General features: G+C 39.2%; 1 protein-coding gene and 1 pseudogene across 1 annotated transcript; one reads left to right on the top strand and one right to left on the bottom strand.

Moving 5' to 3' along the window:
* Positions 1-8,959: 8,959 nt before the first annotated feature.
* LOC112202591 lies at positions 8,960-16,598 on the bottom strand (annotated as a pseudogene).
* An 8,728-nt stretch (positions 16,599-25,326) lies between these two features.
* LOC112164296 (uncharacterized mitochondrial protein AtMg00810-like) lies at positions 25,327-26,190 on the top strand. Its single transcript, XM_024300515.1, has one exon. It carries the CDS (start codon positions 25,327-25,329, stop codon positions 26,188-26,190), a length of 864 nt encoding a protein of 287 aa, XP_024156283.1.
* The last annotated feature ends 261 nt before the right edge of the window (positions 26,191-26,451 follow it).

Raw genomic sequence — 26,451 nt, 5'->3', positions numbered from 1 at the left:
CATTAAGGACAAGTTGGTGGCTTAAACACATTTCTTAACTGGCAATGTTGTTCTGTTTCTAATCCAATGCATACCTAAAATGAGGATTCGAACATAATCTGACATAAATGCATCATTAGAGTTCAATGGAAACTTGATCTTGGAATTGTGGAATTGCTTGGTACTTTCCCTCTTGCAAAGCTTAGCTGGGATCGTGGCAGTCTCGATGATTTGGATGCAAGGAAACCTGACCCTGTGGCGTGAAGCCATCTCAGTGCACATCTGATCCACATCCCCATTCAGAGTGGTGTCACGGTACTCCTTGTACATGTTGTGATACCCTGTCCTGCTTTGATACCTCAACCAAATACCGTAGTGTTGTGAATTTGGCTCGTTGATATGCCTAAGTTGATTAGGATTCAAGGCAAAACCAGATGGGTAAATGAAGATTAGTGCGCACAGGAATTCTTCTAGTATCCTAATGGGTTTTGGAATAGGAAGAGTTATTCCTATTGATTTAGACCTGGAAAGTAAGTTCTATTCTAGTTAGGAATAGGAAAACTAGCTCTCTTTCCTTGTTCTAATAGTTTTAGGAATCCTAATGTGATATGTTTGTAACCAGCACCTATAATCTATAAATAGGGCTGAAGGGAGCTCATATAATGTGTCCTCAGATTAGAGAAGAGATCAAAGAGAGATCTCAGCTACATATAAACACAGGGGCAAGGAGAGCCAAGGGTGATAGAGAGATCTAGCAAAGGGGTTGGGGATTAGCATAGGGATTTCAATAAGTACTTGTAATCAAGTTGTTATCTCCATAGTACTAGTGATTCTCAAGAGAGATCACACAGAGGACGTAGGCAAAGTTTTTGTCGAACCTCTATAAAATTCTGTGTTCGTGTGCTGTGGTTTTCTGCTGTGATATTTAGCATCATCATCCTATTATTGTTTGCACAGTCATAAGCCTATAAAGAGAAACAAGGTTCTGGGTAAAAGGTGCATATTTACTACAATGTGGTATCAGAGCTTAGGCTCAAGGTGTTTCTGAGATGGCAGATGACAAGGCAGATGCAGGCAGCAATGTGATGCCCATTATGTTGAATGGGAAGGATAACTTCACATTATGGCAGAGGAAGATGAAAAGTGTCCTAATTCTTCAAGGTCTGTACGAGGCTATTCTCGGGATAGAGAATAAGGCAGCTGATATGGTAGACAAGGTTTGGCAGAAGATGGACAAGAAGGCCAAGAGCTTTATAGAGCTACATCTTGCTGATCATGTATTGGTTCATGTATTGGCTAGTGCCGGTGAGAATATGAACAGCAAAGAAACCTGGGATTATCTCAAGAAGGTTTACGCGGGTAAGGTTCATATTGGTGAGAATATGGACAGCAGTAAGACATTGGACAATGTCAAAGAGGTTGACGCAGATAAACTCTTCTTGAAAGACGAACTCTATAGTCTTCGGATGGAAGAAGGCGGGGATCTGTAGGATCATCTGAATAAATTTCAGATTTGTGTTGCCAATTTATCAAAGGTGGATGTGAGGTATAAAGATGAGGATAAAGCACTTATGCTGCTAAGATCTTTACCAGCTTCATTCAAGCACTTCATCACCAGCCTCGTTTCCAGTAAGTATTCTCTCAAGTACGATGAGATTACCGAAGCTATTCAATCTTATTTTAAGATGAGTAGGGAGACCAAAAGCTCTCAAGGAGGCCTTCATGTCAAGGGCAATGAGACAGGTCAGTTGACGAGTAAGAAAGATAAATCTGGTAACAAGAGTACATCAAAATCCAAGGAAAAATACAAGAAAGGTTGCTTCAAATGTGGTGCTACCAACCACTTGAAAAGAAACTGCAGAGAAGGGAAGATGAAAGCAGCGGCAATGGCAGGGAGTTCAAACACAGCCAATGTAGTCATCAAACAAGATAAAGATGACGGTGAACTCCTTGTGGTAGCAGCCAGCTCCAATGCTTTCAGAAATTGGATTTTGGATACCGGTTGTACATTCCACATGTGTGCAATCCGAGAATGGTTCGACACATATGAGGAGAGTAGCAGCGGAGAGGTTTTTAGGGGAGATGACTCACCGTGTAGGATCATAGGTATTGGATCAGTGAAAATCAGAATGCATGACGGAGTTGTTAGAACGCTGGAGAATGTCAGATATATTCCTAAGTTAAGGAAGAACTTGATATCTTTGGGTACTTTGGACAAGGCCGGATATAGGTATCGCTCTGAAGAGGAAAGACTCAAAGTTCTCAAGGGATCACTTGTTGTGATCAAGGGCGACATTCAACCTAACAACTTATACAAGCTTCAAGGGACTACAATAATAGGTGGAGTTGCAATGTCTACTGAGGTAAAAGACAAGACTGAGCTATGGCATCATCGCCTTGGGCACATGAGTCAAAGAGGAATGCAGGAACTCCACAAGAAACGTATGCTAGAAGGTATCCGTGTTTGCAAACTGAACTTTTGCAAGGATTGTATTCTTGGGAAGCAGAAGGTGGCATTCAAGTTAGCAAATTGTGAGAACAAAAGCAAAGGATTGCTGGATTATATTCACTTAGATGTATGGGGCCCGGCACCAGTAAGGTTTATGGGAGGCTTCAAGTACTTTGTTACTTTTTTAGATGATTTTTCGAGGAAGATTTGGGTTTACTTTATGAGGGAGAAATCCGAGGTTTTCACCAAGTTTAAGGAGTGGAAAACAGAAGTAGACAATCTAACAGGCAGAAAAATCAAGTATTTGAGAAGTAACGGTGGCAGTGAATATAGAATGAAAAGGTTCTTACAATTTTGCAAGGATGAAAGAATCACGAGACACTTCACGGTGAAGGAGAATCTCCAACAAAATGGAGCTGCTAGAAGGATGAATAAAACTCTCTTGGAGAGAGAAAGAAGCATGCGGTTGCATGCAGGATTACCGGACACGTTTTGGGCAGATGCAGTTAACCATGTGTGTTACTTGGTTAATCGGTCACCATCAAAAGTCTTGGACTTCAAGTGTGCAGAGGAGGTATGGTCTGGAGAACCAGTTGACTACTCTAACTTAAGGGTGTTTGGTAGTAGTGCATATGCTCATATTTCCAACAATGAGCAAACCAAACTCAGGCCAAAGTCACGCAAGTGCATATTTCTGGGTGTTGAGAAAGGAGTAAAAGGCTACAAGTTATGGGATATTGTAAGCAAGAAAAGGGTTCTAAGTAGACATGTCATTTTTGATGAGGAGACAACGCCGTTCAATGAAGTCAAGACAAGTGAGGTGAAAAAGAAGACTGATGTTGTAGAGAAAGCAACCGAAGTTCCTCTAACCAAAGGGATCATGGAAGAAACTCCAGCTCAGGTGGAGCAAATTGAGCAAGTGGAGCATGATAAAGGGGTTATCGAGGAAGAAGTCTTAGAGCAACAACAACAGTCATTAATACAAGCTCAGGTGGAGCAATTAGCACTGCGAACCTACGACTCGGTTCGTCAGTCACTTGGGCAGGAGTTCCAAAGAAGCATAGCATTGGACAAGTATGCTCTAAGTTTCAGTCTAGAAGATCCAACCACGTATCAGGAAGCTATAGCAAATGATGTACGGGAAGGTTGGAGGGGAGCTATGTTAGAACAGATGAAGAAGTCCATACAGAAGGACTTGGTTCAATAGTCGGTTCCTACGCCCAAAGAAAGAAATCAGGTTGGCTGTAAGTGGGTTTATAGGAAAAAGGAAGGAATGCATGATGAGGAAGCCATGAGATTCAAAGCTCGGGTATTGGCCAAGGAGTATTCGCAAAAAGTAAAGGTCGATTTTGACCAAATCTCACCAGTGGATAGCTGCGTTTATCATCATGTGTTCAAGGATAGTATGGTTTTACTATTGCCACTTTATTTAGGTGACGTGTTAACTACATGTCAGGATATGTCTAGAATTTCAAAGTTAAAGACACAACTAGGGAAGGAATTCGACATAAAGGATCTAGAAGCTGCACAACAGATCCTAGGAGTGAAGATAAGGAGGGGCAGAGAAGCGGGAAAAATATGGCTGTTTTATGAACCCGTGTCTACTCCACCAGTAGCACACTTCCAGTTGAGTGTGCAGAGATCATCTACGAAGGAGTTAGATGAGATGATGAATGTGTCTTATGCAAGAGTAGTGGGATGTCTTATGTACGCTAGAATCTGCACAAGACCATGTTTAGCTCAAGTATTGAGCGTTGTGTCAAAGTATATGGCGAATCCAGGTAGACGACACTGGCAAGCAGTGAAGTGGATTCTGTATTACTTGAGAGACACCAAGGAGCATGAATCTGTGTTTGAAAGACAACAAGATCAAGCATGCATTGCTGGTCCTGAGGGTTCAGATTTGGCAGGAGACTTAGACAAGAGAAGACCTGCAACAAGTTATGTCTTTACTTGTGGTTAAGGTTTAGTGAGTTGTAGAGCAACTAAAGGAATCGGCTACGACATTGTCTACCACTGAAGTAGATCGCATGGCACTAACAGAAGCTTTCGCAGAGGCATTATGGCTTAATGGATTAATGAGTGAGTTTGGAATTCAACAAGAAGCTGTGATGAAGAATGGGGTCATCAATTTGACAAGGAATCAAGTGTTTCAAGCAGAGACGAAACACGTTGATGTTCGTGGTCATCGCAACGAAGGTTGGGTCAACTCAAGGAAGATAACAAATGAGAAAGTTCATTCAAGGGAGAATGTCTCAGATTGTTTGACCAGGACCATTGCCATGGAGGAGTTCAAGTGTTACTTGAACCTGCTCGATCTTACAGCATGTTGAGATTGAGGTGGAGCACCTCCTCACTTGAGGTGCGTTGAGGCAAATAGACTTTTGCCAAGGTGAAGGTTCTTGAAGGTTTCAGGATTACTTCAAGAAGTACAAGATATCTTGGAGGTTGCAGCAATCAGTTTGGTATCAACTCACCAAGGTGGAGATTGTTGTGAATTTGGCTCGTTGATATGCCTAAGTTGATTAGGATTCAAGGCAAAACCAGATGGGTAAATGAAGATTAGTGCGCACAGGAATTCTTCTAGTATCCTAATGGGTTTTGGAATAGGAAGAGTTATTCCTATTGATTTAGACCTGGAAAGTAAGTTCTATTCTAGTTAGGAATAGGAAAACTAGCTCTCTTTCCTTGTTCTAATAGTTTTAGGAATCCTAATGTGATATGTTTGTAACCAGCACCTATAATCTATAAATAGGGCTGAAGGGAGCTCATATAATGTGTCCTCAAATTAGAGAAGAGATCAAAGAGAGATCTCAGCTACATATAAACACAGGGGCAAGGAGAGCCAAGGGTGATAGAGAGATCTAGCAAAGGGGTTGGGGATTAGCATAGGGATTTCAATAAGTACTTGTAATCAAGTTGTTATCTCCATAGTGCTAGTGATTCTTAAGAGAGATCACACAGAGGACGTAGGCAAAGTTTTTGTCGAACCTCTATAAAATTCTGTGTTCGTGTGCTGTGGTTTTCTGCTGTGATATTTAGCATCATCATCCTATTATTGTTTGCACAGTCATAAGCCTATAAAGAGAAACAAGGTTCTGGGTAAACGGTGCATATTTACTACACGTAGTTCTCAACAACAGTAGGTTTCTTCAAAATCTGCACCCAATTCCAATCAAATACTCAAGACCCAGAGATGAAAAGAAAGAATCCTCAAAATTATACCTAAAAAACTCATTTCAACAACTACAATGCAATACAAAAGAGATCATCACAACCAACGATTACAAAATAGTACAATTCCGCAGAAACCCTGTGAAGAAAAACCAGCACCCAAGACCAATGTAGATTCATATACACAGAAAATCTGATTCTTTATGGTTTAAATGAAACATGTGTATAACCAACACGGGCAAAATGCAAAATGAGCTAACAACACTAAGCAAAAACACAAATGGACATAATTAACTTCCATTTCACACCTAACGCCCGAATTGAAACAGAGTGAATAAACATAATTTGATTTGATTCATACAACAAAATGTGAAAGGACAAAACAGGAGATGCTAATACTGCATAAACACAGCCTAATATGAATTCAAACGATAAAATGGAAAAGAAAATAACGTCATTGATGGCAACAATTTGGCCATTGCTCTTCTTCACCTTCTTCAGGAAATACCAGAACTTGGACTTGGCGCGAGCATCATTGTTGTGCCAAAGCTTCATGCGGTAGATCTTGGGGGTGTCCTCGGCATCCTTGGGGAGAGCCCTACCCACCACCTGGTACTGGTGAAACTTGAGAGCGACCATGTCTGCGAATTTAGAGAAGACGGTTACGATCATATAGGCCTCTCTCACTTTCGCTCCACCTGCACAACATGCAACCGCGAAGTGCTGGAGACCCGTTTCTCGAACCTGGAAACCGCAAAGAAGACCCGACCAGAAATCTTCCGTCCAACCACTAAACGGCAGCGCACAGGTCTCATTCAACTCCTCTCGACATCGCGACCAATTCTATGGCTTGGGTTTCCATCGATGAGCTCTAGCGAAGACGAGAAATTTCTACCGTTCTGGCGGTTCTTTTACATTTCCGGAGACTCCAGTAGCCGATGACGACATGCACGAATGGTCGAGGTGGTGAGAATTAGGGGTGGTAAGAGAGATTGAAAATTTTAGGGTTTGGGAATTCTGATGTGGGGGTTTTGGGGTTTCTTCGCTTAAATTTCTGTAAATTCAAACACAAGAGAAACAGAGGATGGAGAGAACTCCAGCGGAGGAGTGATAGCCGAGCGATGGTCAGGCCACCATGACTCCGATACGCTAGAATTTCAACCAAGAAGGAAGAAGGAAGAAGGAAGAAAGAGAAGGTCAAAATGAGGGCCATCCTCAGTCTCGAGATGAAAAAATAGAAAAAAAAACTAAATTAACCACATTCTCTTTTCATTTTACGATAATAGAGGTCAATAGTAGTAATTAAGGTTGTAATTTTGATAATGTTTCGATATTCCAACCCCAAGTCATAAAATTGATGATAGAACGAATGATTGTAAAAAGTGGTAGTCAAGTTGTAATTAGTGTTAATATCTCACTATAACAAGTTTGAGAAACGTTTTACCAATAAAAGAACGAATTGTGGTAAGAAGTGGTAATTTAGTTATAATAAGTGTTAATACTTCACTATTACAAGTTTTCAGAACCACATTACTAATAAAACAACAAATGTGTTGCTATAATGGCAAAACGTTATATATATATTTAAGTAAATTTGCGGTGAGTCATTTATAGCGTAATAAGGTTGTCTATTTTGTAACAACTGTCGTTTAAGAGTTATTTACTTATTTGACAATGTTTTTTTCTAGATTTTATGGCAATTGAGGTCCAAAGTAATAACCATGGTTGTATTTTTGGTAATTCTTTAATATTACAAGTTTGAGAACTATTTGACCAATGAGACAACAAATTATTGTAGAAGTAGTAATCAAGCTCTTATTTATGGTAATTTTTTTATATTACAGGTCTCAGAACTATTTTACTAATGTGACAATGAATTGCTGTCAAAGTGGTAAAACTTTATGTATATATTGTAAATGAGGCGCGAGTCCTTAATTGTATATTAAAGTTCTATATTTTGTAACTTAATACTTTTCTTGTGTAAATCTCATCATCCATGAGATAATTACTCATTTGACAATGCATTTTATTATAAATTAAAAAAATTGAGGTATAACATTGTAATTATGGTTGTTTTTATGATAATTACTTGAAATATGATTCTATTTACAAAAAAAATGATCACTTTATCACTGCTACAACAAATGCTTTGTTTATATGGTAAATAATCATATTAGACCTAAAACTTTTTAGGTCCTTATTCTTGTAATCCAATTGTTCTTTTTATAACTAGAGTCCTTTATTTTGTAAATTACATCATTGATGAGACATTTTACAACAAACAACCACATTGAACATATTTAGTGATAATTATAGCTGTAATCAAAGTAATTACCACATTTACGATCTTCATTATAAGTTTTTGAATGATTTACGTATAAAACAATAAATGAGTACTTACTGTGGTAATTTTTTTTTAAGTACATATGTCAAATTATAAGTGGTTAACCTGTTGACCTGAATAACAGGTTTCACCAATTAATTTAATTTAATATATATTTATTAAAAAGTTAATGTATGACAAATATCAACATACCTTAGACTTCCCCTTCTCTATGTATCTTAACACTCTTATGCCTAACAATGTGAAAAGTCATACGTGGTCATAAATACCTAAGATATAGTTAGCCAACACACAAAATGATCAAGACTAAGACCTTTTTTGTTTCTCTGATTTTAGTAATCAGTTGCAATATTGTAAAAGGGAAGTGTGTGTTTACATATATATATATATATATATATTTATGTATATATATGTAGAGAGAGAGAGAGAGAGAGAGAGAGAGAGAGAGAGAGAGAACAAAATTATTAATAGTAAATGCACATACTGATAAAAGAAGTGATAATTTTCCTTGACCTTCATTTCGTATGCCTTATTGGCACGGTTGGACAGTTGGACTTGCAGTTCACTCCCAAAAGGTCTGCAGAATGCAACTTTATTACTACATGGCATTCAACAGGGTATATATATATTACTATTGACACCACAACCAGCAGCTACTGCTGCTAGGGTGAACATGCATAAAAATCTTTTAGCTGCTATGGATATGGTAGGGTTTTAGAGTTGTTTGGTTGATAATATTTCCTCCGGCATGGCATTGGCGTATCTTTTATCTGTTGAGTTAGCATACCAAGGGCAAGCGTAATGCTTAGATAATCTCATCTGTTGAGTTGGCAACACTAAACGTACATCTGAGTTAGCAACAATAAATATGAATATCTTTTATACCAAAGACAATCTAATCTGTTATTTGGTTAATTGTGATAGATACACAGATCAGATTGTCCCTGGTATAACTTGAGTTGAGTTAGCACACTAAATCTTCTTGATGCTCTAATACTTCAATAAAAAGAAATTCCATCTTCAATTTTATGAACCATAGTAATTGACTACAACTATGGAACCAAATAGAATTCATTTGTTATCTTGGCTTCTTTCATAGAAATGAAAAGCTTTTCTTCCTTTTCACTTATGAATATGATACAATTCCAAGGATTTAAATTGAACTTATGAAAAGGACGGATTTGGTGGAATTGAGATTTCAACAGTTCCTTCGAGCATCTGCGTGACATCCTTCATCGTAGGTCTCAGCGATGGATCCTGTTGAATGCACCATAATGCAGTCATCACACACTTCTCCACCTTCCTTATGTCATCCATTGCTTCATCATCACCGTCGAGTAGCAAATGGAGTTTTCTTTGGTTATAGCAATCATATGCCCAATCAGCTAATATCATTTCATTTTCATCGGTTGCCTCCACTTCAAAATTCTTCCTACAGCAGATAATCTCTAACAACAAAATTCCATAGCTGTAAACATCCACCTTAACAGTGATAGGCAAGGCTTTGAACCATTCAGGAGCCACATAACCTTTTGTTCCCCTAATTGCAGTGATGGTTCGAGTTTGATCTGTCCCCAAAAGCTTGGCTAATCCAAAGTCTGCAATTCTGGCTGTGAAAGTGTCATCTAGAAGAACGTTCTCAGGCTTGATGTCACAATGTATAATCTGGCTGCTGCAGTCTTCATGCAAATACAAGAGCCCTCTTGCAATTCCCAAGGCAATTTGCTTTCTGCGGTGCCAGTTTAGCTTTGTTAGATCAACTAATGCACATTGGAATTTTCTAGATCTATCTCTAGCTATCTAGATCATATGTCTAGAACATGTCTTAGTCTAGAATAACCTTTTAGTTAATCATGTGTAGTGGTGTTCTAGAATTATCTATTAGTGAGTGGTTAGTAATTAACCACATATGCCAAGTCGGTGCAACTAACCACATAGGGAAGGTCGGTTAATTAAGCAAGTCGGTGGACTTGGTCTCTATATATATGTATCAATTTAGCCTTGTATGAATGTAATGTAATGAATTAACCAACGTCACCACAGCTCCTCTGTTTTACAACCATCTCCTCTGTTTCAAACTTCCAAGTTCTTACCTTATCACCCTTGTCCTAACAAATCTTTCACACATTGTCCTAAGAACTAACCTTCTTTACCTTCTAAAAACCATCAGTGGTATCAGAGCTGTTCCGATCAATTCGGGGCGTAATACTTGAGTCCACCATGTCATCCTCTACATCCAATCAAACATCTCTTCCTCTTCCAATCTTCTCAGGGGAGAATTACGACTTCTGGAGCATCAAAATGAGAACCTATTTTATGTCCCAAGATCTATGGGACATAGTTGACAAAGGGTTCTCAACGCCGGAAAATCCCACGGTGGAGCAATTACGGCAAGAAAAGAAGGAGAAACAAAGAGATGCAAATGCTCTCTACGCTATTCAACAAGCCGTAGATGATGCGAACTTCTCAAGAATCATGGGAGCTTCTACGGCGAAGGAAGCTTGGGACATGTTGAAGGAGGAGTTTCAAGGGACGGCAAAGGTACGTGCTGTTAAACTACAAACAATGAGGAGAGATCTAGAAAACTTGAAAATGAAAGATTCTGAGATCGTTAAAGATTATTATTCCAGACTCAAGGAAATTGTGAATCAAATAAGAGCCTATGGTGAAAATATTAGTGAGACTAGAGTAGTCGAAAAAATACTTATTAGTCTCACTGAAAAATATGACCCAATAGTTACTGCCATCGAAAATTCTAAAGACATAACAACTCTTTCGGTGACAGAACTAATAGGCTCTTTAGAAGCTTATGAAAAAGATTGAGTAGTCGGAATGAAACTCCTGTAGAGAGTGCATTCCAGTCTAAACTCAATCTACGATCTCAGAAATATAAAAAAGATGCAAACTTGAATGAATCTTCTAGAGGAGGAGAAAGTCCCAAAAATTGGGAAAATAAAAAAGATATAAGGGAGAAAAGAAATTATCCTCCTTGCGGAATTTGTAAAAAGATTAATCATCGAGAAATAGACTGTTGGTTTCGGGGCAAACCAAAATGCCGAAATTGCAATAGATTCGGCCATATAGAGAAAAATTGTCAACTCAAGAAGAAACCCCGAGCCAATTTTTCAGAAGAGAATGTGGAGGACGAGCACCTGTTCTATTCTTGTCAAGCTGCATTCGAGGAGAAGAACAGGAAGTGGTTTGTAGACAGTGGCTGTAGCAATCACATGTGTGGCGATGAATCCATCTTCACCACCCTTGATACATCAAGGAAGTCAAAAGTCAAATTGGGGAATGGTGACTTGGTGCACACAAAAGGAAAAGGTACGATCTCCATCCAGACTAATTTAGGAACTAAATATATTGATGATGTTTTATTAGTTCCTACTTTAGAGCATAATTTACTCGGTGTTGGCCAAATGATGGAAAATGGTTATGCTCTATTATTTTCTGGAGACTCCTGCAAAATATTTGATAAAAAAAGAAGGTTGAATTTTAAAATAAGGATGGAAAATAGAAATTTTCCTATCCAGTGGCTACATATGGCCATGAAAGCAGAAGTAGAAGATTCATGGCTATGGCATAAACGATTCGGCCACTTTAATCTCCATGCACTAAAAATTCTCTCTCAAAAAAAGATGATGAGAGACTTGCCAAGCATAAAGGAGATTGAAGGTGTCTGTAAAGGCTGTCAGCTTGGCAAGCAACATCGACAAGCATTTCCGTCAGGAAAAGCTTGGAGAGCAAAAGATTATTTGGAGCTAGTGCATACCGATGTCTGTGGACCCATGAGGACGCCATCTCTTGATCAAAGCAGGTACTTCATTCTTTTCATAGATGATTATACAAGAATGACATGGGTCTACTTTCTACGTGAGAAGTCTGAAGTATTCAAGATTTTTCAGAAGTTCAAAAATCATGTTGAAAAACAGAGTGGCCGATATATCAAAGTTCTCAGAAGTGATAGAGGTAAAGAATATACCTCTAATCAATTCAATAAATTTTGTGAAGATGAAGGAGTAGAGCACCAATTAACAGTGGGCTATACTCCAGAACAAAATGGAGTCTCCGAAAGAAAAAATAGAACTGTGATGGAGATGGCAAGGTCAATGTTATATGAAAAAGGCCTGCCAAAGACTTTTTGGGCAGAGGCAGTATATACAGCAGTATACCTGCTAAATAGATGCCCAACGAAAGCTCTACAAGACAAGACCCCAATTGATGCTTGGAACAATCGAAAGCCGTCGGCAAAGCATCTCAAAGTCTTTGGGTGCATATGTTATGTCCATATTCCAGCAGTTAAAAGACATAAGCTGGAAGAAAAATCAGAAGTTGGCATATTTGTCGGCTACAGCTCGCAGTCTAAAGGCTATCGAGTATATAATCCAAAAACCAAGAAGCTCTTGATCAGCAGAGATGTCAAGTTTGATGAATCTGCTTCTTGGAATTGGGATAAAGAAGAAGTTGAGAAGAAAATTTTTGTCCCAACAAGAAAGAAGCAAATGACTCCTCCAAACCAGTTGAGAGAAGAAGCATATGAAGAAGCAACTTCAGAACCTCCAGGTACGCCCTCTAATACTCTTCCACCAAACCAAAATGATTCTGATCCAGAGTCACCACCTAGAAGAGTAAAGTCATTGAGGGATATATATGAAACATGCAATTTCATGTCTTTAGAACCTGAGAGTTTTGAAGTTGCAGTAAAAGAAGAAAATTGGAGAAAAGCTATGGAAGAAGAAATTAAAACAATTGAAAAAAATAAAACATGGGAGCTTGTAGAGCGCCCATCAAATAAAGAGATAATTGGTGTCAAATGGGTCTATAAGACCAAGTTCAATCCCGATGGCTCAATACAAAAGTATAAAGCAAGGCTAGTAGCTAAGGGCTACTCACAACAGCCAGGGATAGATTACAATGAGACCTTTGCACCAGTTGCAAGGTTCGACACCATAAGGGCTCTTGTAGCTCTTGCAGCTCAAAAGAAATGGAAAATTTACCAACTTGATGTTAAGTCAGCATTTCTGAATGGGGAACTTGAAGAAGAAATCTATGTGGAGCAACCACAAGGTTTCATAAAGCAAGGAGGAGAAGATAAAGTGTTCAGATTAAAGAAAGCTCTATATGGGCTTAAGCAAGCACCACAAGCATGGAACAGTCGCATTGACAAATACTTTATCAATGCCGGATTCAGGAGGAGTCAGAGTGAGCCAACACTCTACACCAAAACTCAAGGTAACTCTATCCTCATCGTCTCTTTACATGTGGATGATCTAATTTATACTAGTGATAATGAAGAAATAATTCAAGAATTCCAACGAGACATGATGAGGACATTTGAGATGAGTGATCTTGGCCTAATGCACTATTTTCTTGGTATTGAGATAAACCAAGAAGAAAATGGGATTTTTATATGCCAAAAGAAGTATACACAAAATCTTTTGAAAAAGTTCAAGATGAATGGGTGCAAGGCCGTGGCTACTCCACTCATCACCAATGAGAAACTTCGAAAGGAGGATGGATCTCCGAAAGCAAATGCGTCATGCTATAGAAGTCTCATTGGGAGCTTACTTTATTTGACTACTACTCGACCCGATATTATGTACGCAACAAGCCTTCTATCAAGATTCATGCATAGTCCAAGTCGAACGCATTATGGTGCAGCAAAAAGAATCTTAAGATATCTTCAAGGCACCATTAACTATGGTATCTGGTATCGGCCTACATCAAAAACAAGGCTAGTTGGCCATGATTCAGAACTGTTTGGCTACACAGACAGTGACTGGGCCGGATCAAAGGATGACATGAAAAGCACTTCAGGCTATGCATTCACAATCGGGTCTGGTATATTCTCATGGTCTTCAAGAAAACAAGATACAGTGGCTCTGTCATCAGCTGAAGCAGAGTACGTAGCAGCAGCAAGCTCAGCATGTCAATCAATATGGTTGAGAAGAATTTTTGAAGACATGGGAGAGCACCAAGCAAATGCTACGAAGATTTTCAGCGACAACAAGTCAGCTATTGCAATGACAAAGAATCCGGTGTTTCACAACAGAACGAAGCACATCGATATCAAGCATCACTTCTTAAGAGAAGCATCAACCATCAAAGAAATTGAGCTGCAGTACTGCAAGACAGAGTTGCAACTAGCAGATATCTTCACGAAGGCGCTCACAAGATCAAGATTTGAAATGCTTCGAGGCATGCTCGGAGTAACACCAATGCGCATTAAGGAGGAGTGTTAGATCAACTAATGCACATTGGAATTTTCTAGATCTATCTCTAGCTATCTAGATCATATGTCTAGAACATGTCTTAGTCTAGAATAATCTTTTAGTTAATCATGTGTAGTGGTGTTCTAGAATTATCTATTAGTGAGTGGTTAGTAATTAACCACATATGCCAAGTCGGTGCAACTAACCACATAGGGAAGGTCGGTTAATTAAGCAAGTCGGTGGACTTGGTCTCTATATATATGTATCAATTTAGCCTTGTATGAATGTAATGTAATGAACTAACCAACGTCACCACAGCTCCTCTGTTTTACAACCATCTCCTCTGTTTCAAACTTCCAAGTTCTTACCTTATCACCCTTGTCCTAACAAATCTTTCACACATTGTCCTAAGAACTAACCTTCTTTACCTTCTAAAAACCATCAAGCTTCGACTCCCCAAAGAGGAAGCTTGCTAGTGTGCCGTTGCTCATCAGCTCATATACAAGAATTCGGTGCTGCCCCTCATTGCAGAAGCCTAGTAATTGGATTAGATTTCTGTAATTTTGTTCTGCCAATTGTGCTCGCTTCGGCTTTGAACTCCGGATCATTCTCTCTAAGCATAGTGTCCATTAACCTTTTTACAGCAACATATTTCCCATTATCAGACACTAAAACTCCTTTGAAAACTGTTGCAAAAGCACCATGACCGAGTTCATTCTTGAATCCATCAGTAGCTTCTTTTAGCTCCATGTATGTGAAACATCTGAGATTAACACCTTCAATGGTGGGGTAGAGTTTACTCACCTTTGCAATTCTGTGATATATACGATAGACAAGCAAACATGTTGCTATCAAGCAGAGGAACAAAAACAGTGAACTACTGATCAGGAACACCAATCCCTGGAGGATCAAAGCCGAATTATCTTTCTTTCCTGAATCTGCTCCTGTTATCCTCGAACTGGAATTCTGATTCCTGATTTTGACCAGAGCTTTCCAATCACTACTGCGGTCAATCCTCCCGTTTGAAAGAGGAATACTCTTCTTCCAACAAATCTGGTCACTGTAAAAGGCAATGTCACAAAAACAATCACCCAGGCAAGACTGTCTGCACCAATCCTCAGTTACCGGCTGAAAGTACTCATAGTTAGCACTTGTAGCCCAATCTGTACTTCGCATTTCATGAAGATAGAAAAGATCGGTTTTTTGTGATGCTTCCTCACAACTTTGTGAAACAAATTCCTGTTTGCATCCTTTCAACAAATCATTCGGATCAGTGAAGTTGTAACCATAGGGACACTGGCAAGTTGGTCCTTCAAGATCATCATTTCTGCATAAGCTGTTGAATCCACATGCACCACCACCTGTAATTTCCAACACTGATGTGCAGATATTTGGAGGTGTAAAGACCAACGTGGACCAAGCCCTTTCAATGCTTGAGTTACTCTTAGGGTAGATATAAGGCCTGAAAACTCCATCATAATCTAGAGTTGCTCTCTGGTAGTAATCTTGTGTTGAAACTGCATTTACATCATTTGATGATAACACATAAAGTATGCTTCCATTCTGCGCTGTAACATAAATAGAGCCAGACTGGTTGAAGATGACCTCAAAGCCACTACCCTCAGTTTCAGTGTACCAGTAATGAACATTAGGAGAATCCAATGGGAAATAAGTTGTATAAAATACAAAATTACCATCAGATTGCAGTGTAAGCAGGAACCGTCCTTTTGAGTAATTTGTTTTCGCATAGGGAGCATAGAGTATGCTACCTTGACCAAGAGTCTGTGTGGGCAGTATTGTATCAGTTGGACGATTAAAACTCTCCCACAAACTGATTGAATTCTGGTTAGCCAGAACAAAATTTCCTGAGTCGAGCATGGCTGCATGGGTAACTCCAGTTCCAGCTGAAGAAGCAACCGAAATCTCTTTGCCTGTTGCGATATCAATGAGCAGCAACTGGCCATCTGAGGTGAGTTCAACTGTGGATCCTCGCTGCACTAGACTGTTGCCATTGGCTGACCAGACAATAGTTCTTTCTGGTATCTTGTTAAACCAAATGGCTAGTAAGAATCCATCATTACCAATATTTTGGAAACCGAAAGAAAATTCCCCAGATGGTGAGGCCCAGAAAGAGTTATTCTCCTGTGCAATGAGAGATGAACCCAAAGATATATTCTTGTAAGTTTGAGGCGCCATCGTGGAAAATGATAGTAGTTGTAGAAGGATTAGTAAAAAGCATAGAGAATATGATAGTGCAAAAGCCATGGTGCGAAGAAGAATACTTCTCTAGTGTTTAGAGGAGTTAACTATGAATCAAGTTATCAAAATATGAAGATAAATTCCTTATATTTATGTAAAACTTGCTCTATTTACTGTCCAAATTTTCTAAGTCATCCACAGTCCATTGGAATTGTCGACAATTTGTCACTTCTGCAGCTTCTTCCATCTATAGTTTTTCATATCCTTTATTATATATTGAAAAGTAAAGTTCAGCTGCATTAAGCTAATCAACTATAATCATCTGCAGCAGAGGACAGCTCGAGCGACAGACAATATGTTCAACTAAAAGAGCAATATGCATTCTATCTAGGTCCTACAAGTATATTTATGCTCGTCTTGCCGCCCTATAGAGACATTAGCCCGCTAACAGAACAAACAAAATGATGTCTTCCCCTTGATGGACAGAATACAACACTAAACTTAGATTGCCAATTCAAATAACATCTCATAAGACTACATATATATACACACACAAAATATATGCATATCTGTGTGTATGCCCAAATATTTTTTGTTTTTGTTTTTCAACACTAAAATTTCATAGAGATGCCTTGGTCTTTAGTTTACTGTCTTAGAGAATAAACGGTTGTTTTGTCTCTAGGCTTGTCTGATGCTATGAGCTTGTACTGATGCATAGTCATAATACTTCAAAGATGCTGTTTACACCCGGTTTATGAGCCTCCATTCCATCAAATTGCAGCCGTTGAAGAGACAAAATTAAGATAATTACTAATGATTTATTTAATTATTAGCATGGTTATCTTGATGAGGCTAAGAAGAAGAGATATGTTCCAACTAGAAGTATTGGAGGAGATTAAGTTTCTTGACATGATAAGAGTTCCATGCAGCAAGCAAGACCGTTGGAACTAATTAAAGTCAATGTATTTTGGTGGTCATCAAATACTCCAAAGCAATGTAATCAGGCACAATACTATTGAATTTGAATGGGTTTCTACTACATGACGTGGTGCAATGCTTAATTGCATGATCAATATTGAGAAGCCATATATATTGCGCATATTTGTTAGCTGATGACGTGGGGCTTTAGTATATATCAAGTATGTTACTCAACATGCATTAGGAGTCCTAATAAGATTGAAGCAAGCAATTTGAGTTCGAGAGAAAAACTTTACATCCGCTTGGTCATCCAGCAAGTCCACCTCTATATAAAGAAGCAATCGACAAATCAAAAGGGACACACACACATCTCCAGTCAAAACTCCATCATGGGTTTCCTTTTGTTTTTCTTAGCTCCAGATTAGTTTCATTGTCTTTTCAATTCGTTAGTTGTTGGTTCTACTAGTTCAAGTCATTTCCCTTCATTTTTCTTTTAATCTAGTATCGATATTTCAATTGTTTCCTTTGCTACTTTTTGGTAATAGTTGATAGTTTTACCTTTAAGCCGTTTATCTTTTTGCTCGTTTCGTTATTGCTCTTTCAATTCTTGCAAGTTAATTTATTGTTCGTTACTTTCCTGCTCTTAGTCTAGAGTTTACTTCTTTGCTCTTCTATTACCGTACTCTACGTTCTTTGCACTAGGAGTAGTTTTAAAGTAATTATTTGGTTACTAATCATCATTCGCCTCATCCATTGAACAACCCGAAAGTCCTTGTCTCCAAGGCATCGAACCCTTAGCCGAGATTGTTCCTTCCTTGGCTTTCAATCGCTCAACGAAGTCAAGAAAGCATACTACATCTACATTTGCACGCTTGGCCTTTTGGCCGTGTGCTGGCACGCTCTGCAATCTACTCACCAAGAAGGACATTTGTTCCTTGATCCCTCGGCTATCTAGGCCGAAGTGATTTTTCAGAGGCAACAGATGCCTAACGAAAAATCAAGACATGATCTTTGACATTTGAAAATGATTTGATGGATATGTGGAAGCATAAAAGTCTAAAACTATCAGTGTCAATTGCATAGTCTCTGGTCACAGGTAAAAACAGAACCATGCTTCTTAATTAGTTGATCAACAACAAGAAGGGGATTACCTTGATAGATTAATTGCTTGAAACCAGATGAACAGTATCAATAACATCAATCTCCGCTGGAAGTTGAATGGTCACGCTCTCAATTATAACCCTGAAACCTGAACCATCCAAATCAAAGAGAGAAAGAAGGGTATATGGGAAAGGGGAATCTCAATCAGTTCCAGTCACTTAAAAGAAAATCTTAAAAAAAAAAAAATGTAAATAAAAACACTAATCATATCTTCTTTTTTATTTTATTACTATTATTATTCTTATTATTATTATTTTTTATTTTGTAGATTGAACCCTAAGAAGTAACCCCCTTGTAATTTTTATTTCTTCAATCGCAAAAAAAAAAACCATTGTTTTAAATCTTCAAATTAGGAAAACTAATTTCAACCCTAGTTCTCTCTAGCCTAGCACCGCGAGAGAGGAAAAACATCACCAAATTATTCCCTGTCCGGCGGCGGCCGGGATAGCATTGGCTTTGCCGAGTTGCTACTGTGCTGGCTACCAGACAAGGGTTTCAAAGCCCTGGGCTGAGGTCGGGAGAGAAGCTGTTTTGGCTTGTGGCTTGGCAAACCGGTTTGGTACAGGTTCGGGCGGCCTTTCTGGGCGTTTGTGGTAGTTTCTGTGCTGGGCGGCGCGATCTGGTGGAAACGGCAACCTTGCGGTCTTCTGGTGACGATGCGGCTTGTGGGGCTTGTGTCGTGTCTGGGCGCTGCATGATAGTGGCTTGGGGAGCTCGTAGCGATGCTGGCTTGTGACTGAGCTCGACGGTCCGGTTTGCGGCAAGGGAGACTCGTGGGTGGCGCTGCATCGGCGTGGTCTCGTGGGTGGCAGTTGCAGGCGCGGTGGAGTGGTAGTCTGGGTTTGGGTCAACCCTCTTGGTGGGCCTTAAGTTGGGCACTTCTCTTTGGGGCTGCCTTATTGGGCTCTCTAATTTAGACTGAGGTTTTTAGCCCTAAGCCCATCTATATGTTTTTTAGTTTGTCTAAATTACAAAAATTCCTTGTATTAGGAAACTAAGCACCGATGTGCATCTATGTCTCTTTAGCATTTCTGGAGTAGTACCGAAGGAGGATATCTGCTATTACTATGTACTTAAATGTACAATGAGTAGGACTATATATACGTACCACTAACTTCTTGTCTGTCTATAAATGACAGCAGAAGGGTATGTAACGGTCCATTCAGGCTTGTGATGAATATATTGGCACCCGATTTGGGTTTGATTCAAAAAAAAAAAAAAACCATTGTTTAAACTTTAAATTACTTCTTGAATTTGGCATTAAATTCTCAAATTTTTCACTCACTTTTAACTATGGAAAATTCCAAACTCAAGATATGATCGGAAAGTGGATTCCATAAATAATCCTTAAATTTAACCAAAAAAATGAATTCCTTAGTGGGAGGGCCCTATGAAAGTATGAGTTATGTACACACACACACACACACACACAATTTTAGAAGTAGAATTTAGAATAACAGTTGTGATTAATGAGTGGTACAAGGCATGAGACACCACCTAAGACTATTCCAAAAACATGATAAGTTACAAAAAGAAAACCAAAAAAGAAAGAAAGGGAAAATGATCATTTACCCAATTTTGGGGTTAATTAACCCCACTTACCCAAACACTCTAAGAGATCATTTCCCTAATACCCAATTAAATATTTTTTATTCCTTTTTATTTATTTTTGGGACAATTTTGCCATCTCCTTCTTTGTCACTTGGAGAGAGAAGTCATCGGAGACCTTGACGGACTCCAGCGAACAGTGACTGAAATCCGGCTACCTATGATAGGAATCTGGCGACCGGTCGCCGGATTATCACAGGAATCCTGAATCCAGCAACCGGACTAGTGACCAGATTCTGGCATATGAATTTATTGCTCCTTAATAATACCCAGTAACCATATTATTGCCCCCTAATAATCATATTATTGTCTCCCAATACTCTTTTTATTGCCTCTCAATAATCATATTATTGCCCCAATAAACATTTTATTACCCCTCAATAATCTTATTATTGCTCCCAATAAAATACCAACAAGACGATTAAAACAGTTAAACATTAGTATAGACAGTCACCAATCTACAAAATATACCAAACAGATGCTATTCGAGTACATAACTGGAATGAAAACATCTTTTCTACATATTTTCACATACTAGACAGCCTGTGGCCTGTGTTCTGCCCAAAAAAAGAAAAAGAAAAAAGAAGATAGCCTGTCTTGGGCTCGACGTCGTGGTCCTCCATACTGGCTACCAGATCCAGCATCTCAGCCGGAGAGGCTCCACTCCACCTTCTTATTTTTGTCTTAGGATCCGAATTCAAAGCCTCAATGAAGCGATCCCTATCGGACAGCCTGTCAGACCTGAAATTGTCACTGTGATTGACCGGGAAAAGAAACAGCCTCATCCTGGCGGTCCTGGCGGAGGCCTGGTAGAGGCGATAGTACTCGTGCATCATGTGCTCGAGGTCGTCGTCGTTGGTGACGAAGATCAAGGTGTCGAGCTCTTCCTCGGGGAGCTGGTACTTGAATGACATGTGGCTGTCGGAGAGGGCGGGGAACTTGATGGTGCGTTCGACGGCGAGGATCTTGGTCTTGTCGCCGGTGTAAGTGAGCTGGTTGTCGTGGGGGCGGGGGCATGTGGTTATGGTGGTTTTAGATCTGGATGTGTGTGTGTGTGTGTGAGAGAGAGAGAGAGAGAGAGAGAGAGAGAGAGAGTCACTGAGAGGAGTTGAGATAGAGAGAGAGTCACTGAGAGGAGTTGAGATAGAGAGAGAGTCACTGAGAGGAGTCGAGATAGAGAGAGAGTCTGAGGGGTTTGTTAATTAAAATGAGGGTAACATTGTCATTCATGTTTAAATTGGGTAAAAGGGATTAAAAAACTCTTAGTAGAGTAAGTGGGCAATTTTTAGGTTTAAATTGGGTAAGTAGTCATGGCTCCAGAAAAAAAAGACTCCTTGAAACCATATACTCTCCCTTCTCAAAAAAAAAAAAAAAAAAGAAAAGAAAAGAAAGAAACCATATACTCCAAAAATTCCCAAATCCAAATCCTGGCTTATTGTTTTAACTCTAGAAACTAGCCAAGTTTGTTGCTTTTACAGCTCTGAGCCTGTTTGAGTAAGAAAAGCGAGCATGGTAACTTTCATCAAGCATCAAGATGAGGTAAAATAGTTCTCAAGAAAGCCAATAGGCAATAGCAATTTGATTTGCTCGATTCGAATTGGTATTGAGAGAATCCCAAAAAAGAAGTCTGGCCTAGATTCTGAGGTGTGTTAAACTAGCAGTTTTTGCTACTTCAGTTTTGAATTCAAATATTCTTTGTCCTTGTGTGGAAAGACATTGTCTTACTCTTAGTTTAACACCTCTGTCTTTGTATGATCTCTTTGTACGTAGATGAAATAGCTTTCCAAATAAGTTTATTTATATGGGTGCATTCATGTCAATGATGTGATCCGGCAGAGGCTTATCAAAAGGATGTATATATATTCTCAAGAGATTTTCAACCCCGAGTTCGAACCTTGGCTGCAACAAGATCAAATGATCTTGGGATGGATCAACACATCTCTCACTTCTGCTGTTTATCCACCATTGCAAGATCCACCTCCTCTAGAACAACCTAGCAATCTCTTGAGAAGCGTTATGCTTCACCATCTCACAATCACATCTTGTAGCTTCGTGGTGAGCTCATGCTCACAACTTGTGGTTCTTTGTCCATTTCAGATTACTTGGACATAATAAACTCAATTGCTGATCAGTTGGCTTTGGCTGGAAGCCCTATGTCTGAAGGGGACTTACTCACTATTGTAATGCACAATGTTGGAGCTCAGTATGAAACGACAGCTAGTTCCACTCAAGCCAGAGATAACCCCATTACCTATGATGATCTAGAAGCTCTTCTCTTGTCTGCTGAAATAAGGTTCAATCTTGTCTGCTAAAATAAGGGTCAATGAACAAGCTTAACCAATTCTTGATGGCGTACCAACTGCCCTTCATGCTGCTAGACCTCGCGGATTAGGCCATGGCTTCCTTTCGGTCGTCGTGGTGGTGCCCGTGGTCATCCTATCATCTCACCTCCAAACACTTATACTGGTCGTAGCATGCCTCCCTCTCGAGCTCCTTCTCGTGCTCCTGGCTCCATCCTTGGTCCTGCTCCGGGTAATCCTTTCCCACAACCTTTCGGAACTGGTCGTATAATATGTCAAATTTGCACTAGACCTGGACATTCTGCTTTGGACTGTTTCAATCGCCTAAATCTGTCTTACGAAGTTCGAACTCCAAGCAAGAAACTTACTGCTTTGGCTGCCAATCATGGTGCTTCTTCTTCTACATGGATCACTGACACAGGAGCTAATCACATAACTGGTGATATTAGTAACATTGCCAATCCGATAGAGTATCATGGTCTTGATCATGTTGATGGTGCTGGTAAAAATTCTCCCTTACCTATTTCTCATATAGGCTTTTCTCATCTCCACTTTCTCGCTTCTTCCTTTTATCTTAACAATATCTTACATTGTCTTACTACTTCTTATAACCTTCTCTTTGTTTATAAATTTGCTAATGACAATTCATGTTATTTCATATTTTATCCCTCTTATTTTGTTGTGAAGGATCTTCATACCCAGAGGACGCTTTTTTGGGGTGAATGTGAGAACGACCTCTATCCATTTCGTCTAAATTCCAAGACCTCATCTAATAATCCAGGGTTGTTTGCTCTCTATATGGCACTCAAGCTTCATCGTCAGTTTGGCATTTTCGCTTAGGACATCCAGCTAGTTCTATTTTATCAAATTTGCTTTCAAATAAATGTCTGCCTATCTCGAGCACGTCTAGGATCAAATTTTGTAATACTTGTCCTCTTGGAAAGAGTCACAAATTACCTTTTACTTCATCAAATTCAGTTTCCCGTTTTCCATTGGAATTGTTACATTCTGATGTATGGACTTCTCCATATTTATCTAATAGTGGTTACAAGTATTATTTGATCTTTGTCGATGATTTCTCTCGATATACATGGTTATTTCCAATGCGTTTAAAATCTGAAGTACTTGGGATATTTGTCAAATTCAAGGCCTATGTTGAAAATCTTTTGTCATGCAAAATCAAAACATTGCAAACTGATGAAGGTGAGGAATTTAAAAAGAATGCTCTCAAATCTTTTCTTGACACTCATGGAATCGGTCTTCAGTTCTCTTGTCCAAAACATCCTGAACAAAATGGAATGGCTGAACATAAACACCAACATATTGTCGAAATGGGTCTAACCTTACTCACTCACTCACATATGCCTTCCTCATATTGGGTCGATGCCTTTAACACTGCTATCTACACCATAAACAGACTTCCTTCTCGTGTTCTTAATCTTGTGTCACCTTATCAAAAAATTTTTAATCGTGTTCCAAATTATAATTTTTTCGTGTTTTTGGATGCAGCTGTTTTCCTAATCTTCGCTTCTACAATACCAATAAACTCCAACTTAGATCCAAAGTATGTGTTTTTATTGGTTATTCTCTCCAACACCATGGATATCGTTGCCTTGATCTCTCTACAGGTAGAGTCTATCTCTCTAGACACGTCGTATTTGACGAGGATTCTTTTCCTTTCAAACAAGTCAATCTCACATCTCCGAAGGCGTCCTCTACCTCACCAGACACTGGTTCAAACTCCTTTCCCTATCTTATCTCCACTTTATCTTCTCCTATTAAATCTACCTTATCCCCTTCGTTACCTTCACCACCGCCTAACCAAATTTCATCCTTGTCCTCACTACCTCCCAATAATCTAGTTAATTCCCCCACATCTTTTGCAAGTCCAATTAATAACACTTCTCCACTATCTGACAATAGCCCTCCTAGCCCACTTCTTAATTTATTATTTTATTTTATTTTCTTCTTAATTCAAATACACCAAATACCAACTCTCCCACTCTAGCCATAATTCCATATAATCCTCCACAATTATCTATTCCTATCTCTACGTCCAATATTTCAAACACCCACCAAGTCCAAGCATCTAATCCTATCTCTACGTCCAATATTTCAAACACCCACCACGCAACTTCAAATACCACTTCAATCATCACCAACTCTTCTCATAATAATTCACTCATTCAACCGCCTCACCAAGCACCATCGTTGATTAACTCCTCTTCCCAACATAATATGGTCACGCGAAGCAAAACCGGGACTCTCAAGCCAAACCCCAAATATGCTCTGAATGCTTCTATTAATATCAGTGAAGTTGAACCAACCTGTTTTAGCAAAGCAGTGCAGCATGCTCAATGGAGAAGTGTAATAAGTTCTGAATTCAATGCACTACAGAAAAGTGGTACATGGCAACTTGTTCCAGCTCATCCCACTATGAATATTCTTCCTTGCAAATGGGTGTTCCGCATTAAAAAGAAGGCAAATGGCAGTATTGAGCGTTATAAGGCTCGCTTAGTCTCAAAAGGGTTTCACCAGTAAGAAGGTGTTGATTTTTCTGAAACCTTCAGCCCGGTCATCAAGCATACTACCATTCGACTTATCATTGCTCTTGCCGTTCATCACAAGTGGCCTATAAGCCAACTTGATGTTCAGAACGCATTTCTGAATGGATATCTCACTGAAGAAGTGTACATGTGACAACCTCAAGGATTTGTTGATCCTAACTTTCCCTCTCATGTGTGCAAGTTGGTTAGATCTCTCTATGGCCTAAAACAAGCTCCAAGAGCCTGGTTTAAGAGGTTTTCTGATTATTTGTTAGAACTTGGCTTTGAAGGGTCCAAGGCAGACTACTCTTTATTTATATACAGGGATGGAAACATTACTGTCTTCTTACTTATCTATGTCGATGACATATTGATTACTAGAAACAGCTCAGCTCTTATTGATACTCTTATTCATCAACTAAACCTATAGTTTTCAATGAAGGATCTTGGTCCATTACATTACTTCCTTGGAATTGAAGTTCAAAGGCAGTCACATGGCCTCTCTCTTACTCAAACAAAGTATGTCACTGATCTTTTGAAATGCACCAACATGATAGATGCCAAGCCTATCACTTCTCTGGCAGCAAGTGGAAAGCGCCTAAGTATTCATGAGGGTACCTTACTTTCAGATCCAACTCAGAACCGAAACACTGTTGGCGCTCTTCAGTATCTTACTTTGATAAGACCTGACATTGCATTTGCTGTCAATCAAGTCTGCAAGTATATGCATCGACCAACTACGTATACACTCCATTGGGTTGCAGTCAAAAGAATTCTTTGTTACTTGAAACACACTCCTACTCACGGCCTATTCTATCAACCTAGCTCTCTCTCCATTACTGCTTTTTCTGATGCAGATTATGCTGGGGATCTAGATGATCGCCATTCTACCGGAGGGTATTGTGTGTATCTTGGCAAAAACATCATCTCTTGGAGTTCTAAAACTCAATGTACTGTGTCTCGCTCAAGCACTGAGACTGAGTATCGCCAATTGGCTTACATTGCAGTTGAGATTTCTTGGCTTCGCTATCTTTTCAAAGACTTGCAACTCTCTCTTACATGTCCCAAAATCTGGTGTGACAACATTAACTCCATTTCTCTAGCTTCTAATCCACTTTTTCATGCACGTATAAGACATCTCGAGGTAGACTATCACATGTCAGAGAAAAAGTCATCAAAAAAGAACTCGATGTTGATTACATATGCACTCAAGATCAGCTTGCTGACATATTTACAAAAGGACTGTCTCCAGTTTGTTTCAAGCTATTGGCTTCCAAGCTTCCTATGGTTGCCGGCTTAGTCAGCTTGCGGGGGGATGATAAACCATATCATTCAAATGATTCAAATTCAAATTGAAGCTTTTTCTTATCATCTGTTTAGATTCAATATCTCACCCTTCTTATCTTGTATTTGAATTCTAGAATATTTTCTGTTATGATAGAGTAGAATTTTGTTTTGATATTGTAATCATCTAGGACTTTAATAATGTAAACGTCTATAAATACAATCATACTGAGCTTGACTTCTCAAGCCATTCAACACTAACTTTATTCACTTCAAA

This window comes from Rosa chinensis, chromosome 5, assembly GCF_002994745.2.
Source record: "Rosa chinensis cultivar Old Blush chromosome 5, RchiOBHm-V2, whole genome shotgun sequence".
NCBI lineage: Eukaryota > Viridiplantae > Streptophyta > Magnoliopsida > Rosales > Rosaceae > Rosa > Rosa chinensis.
The sequence above is the reverse complement of the archived record's forward strand: the minus strand, read 5'-3'. Positions and strand labels throughout refer to the sequence as shown.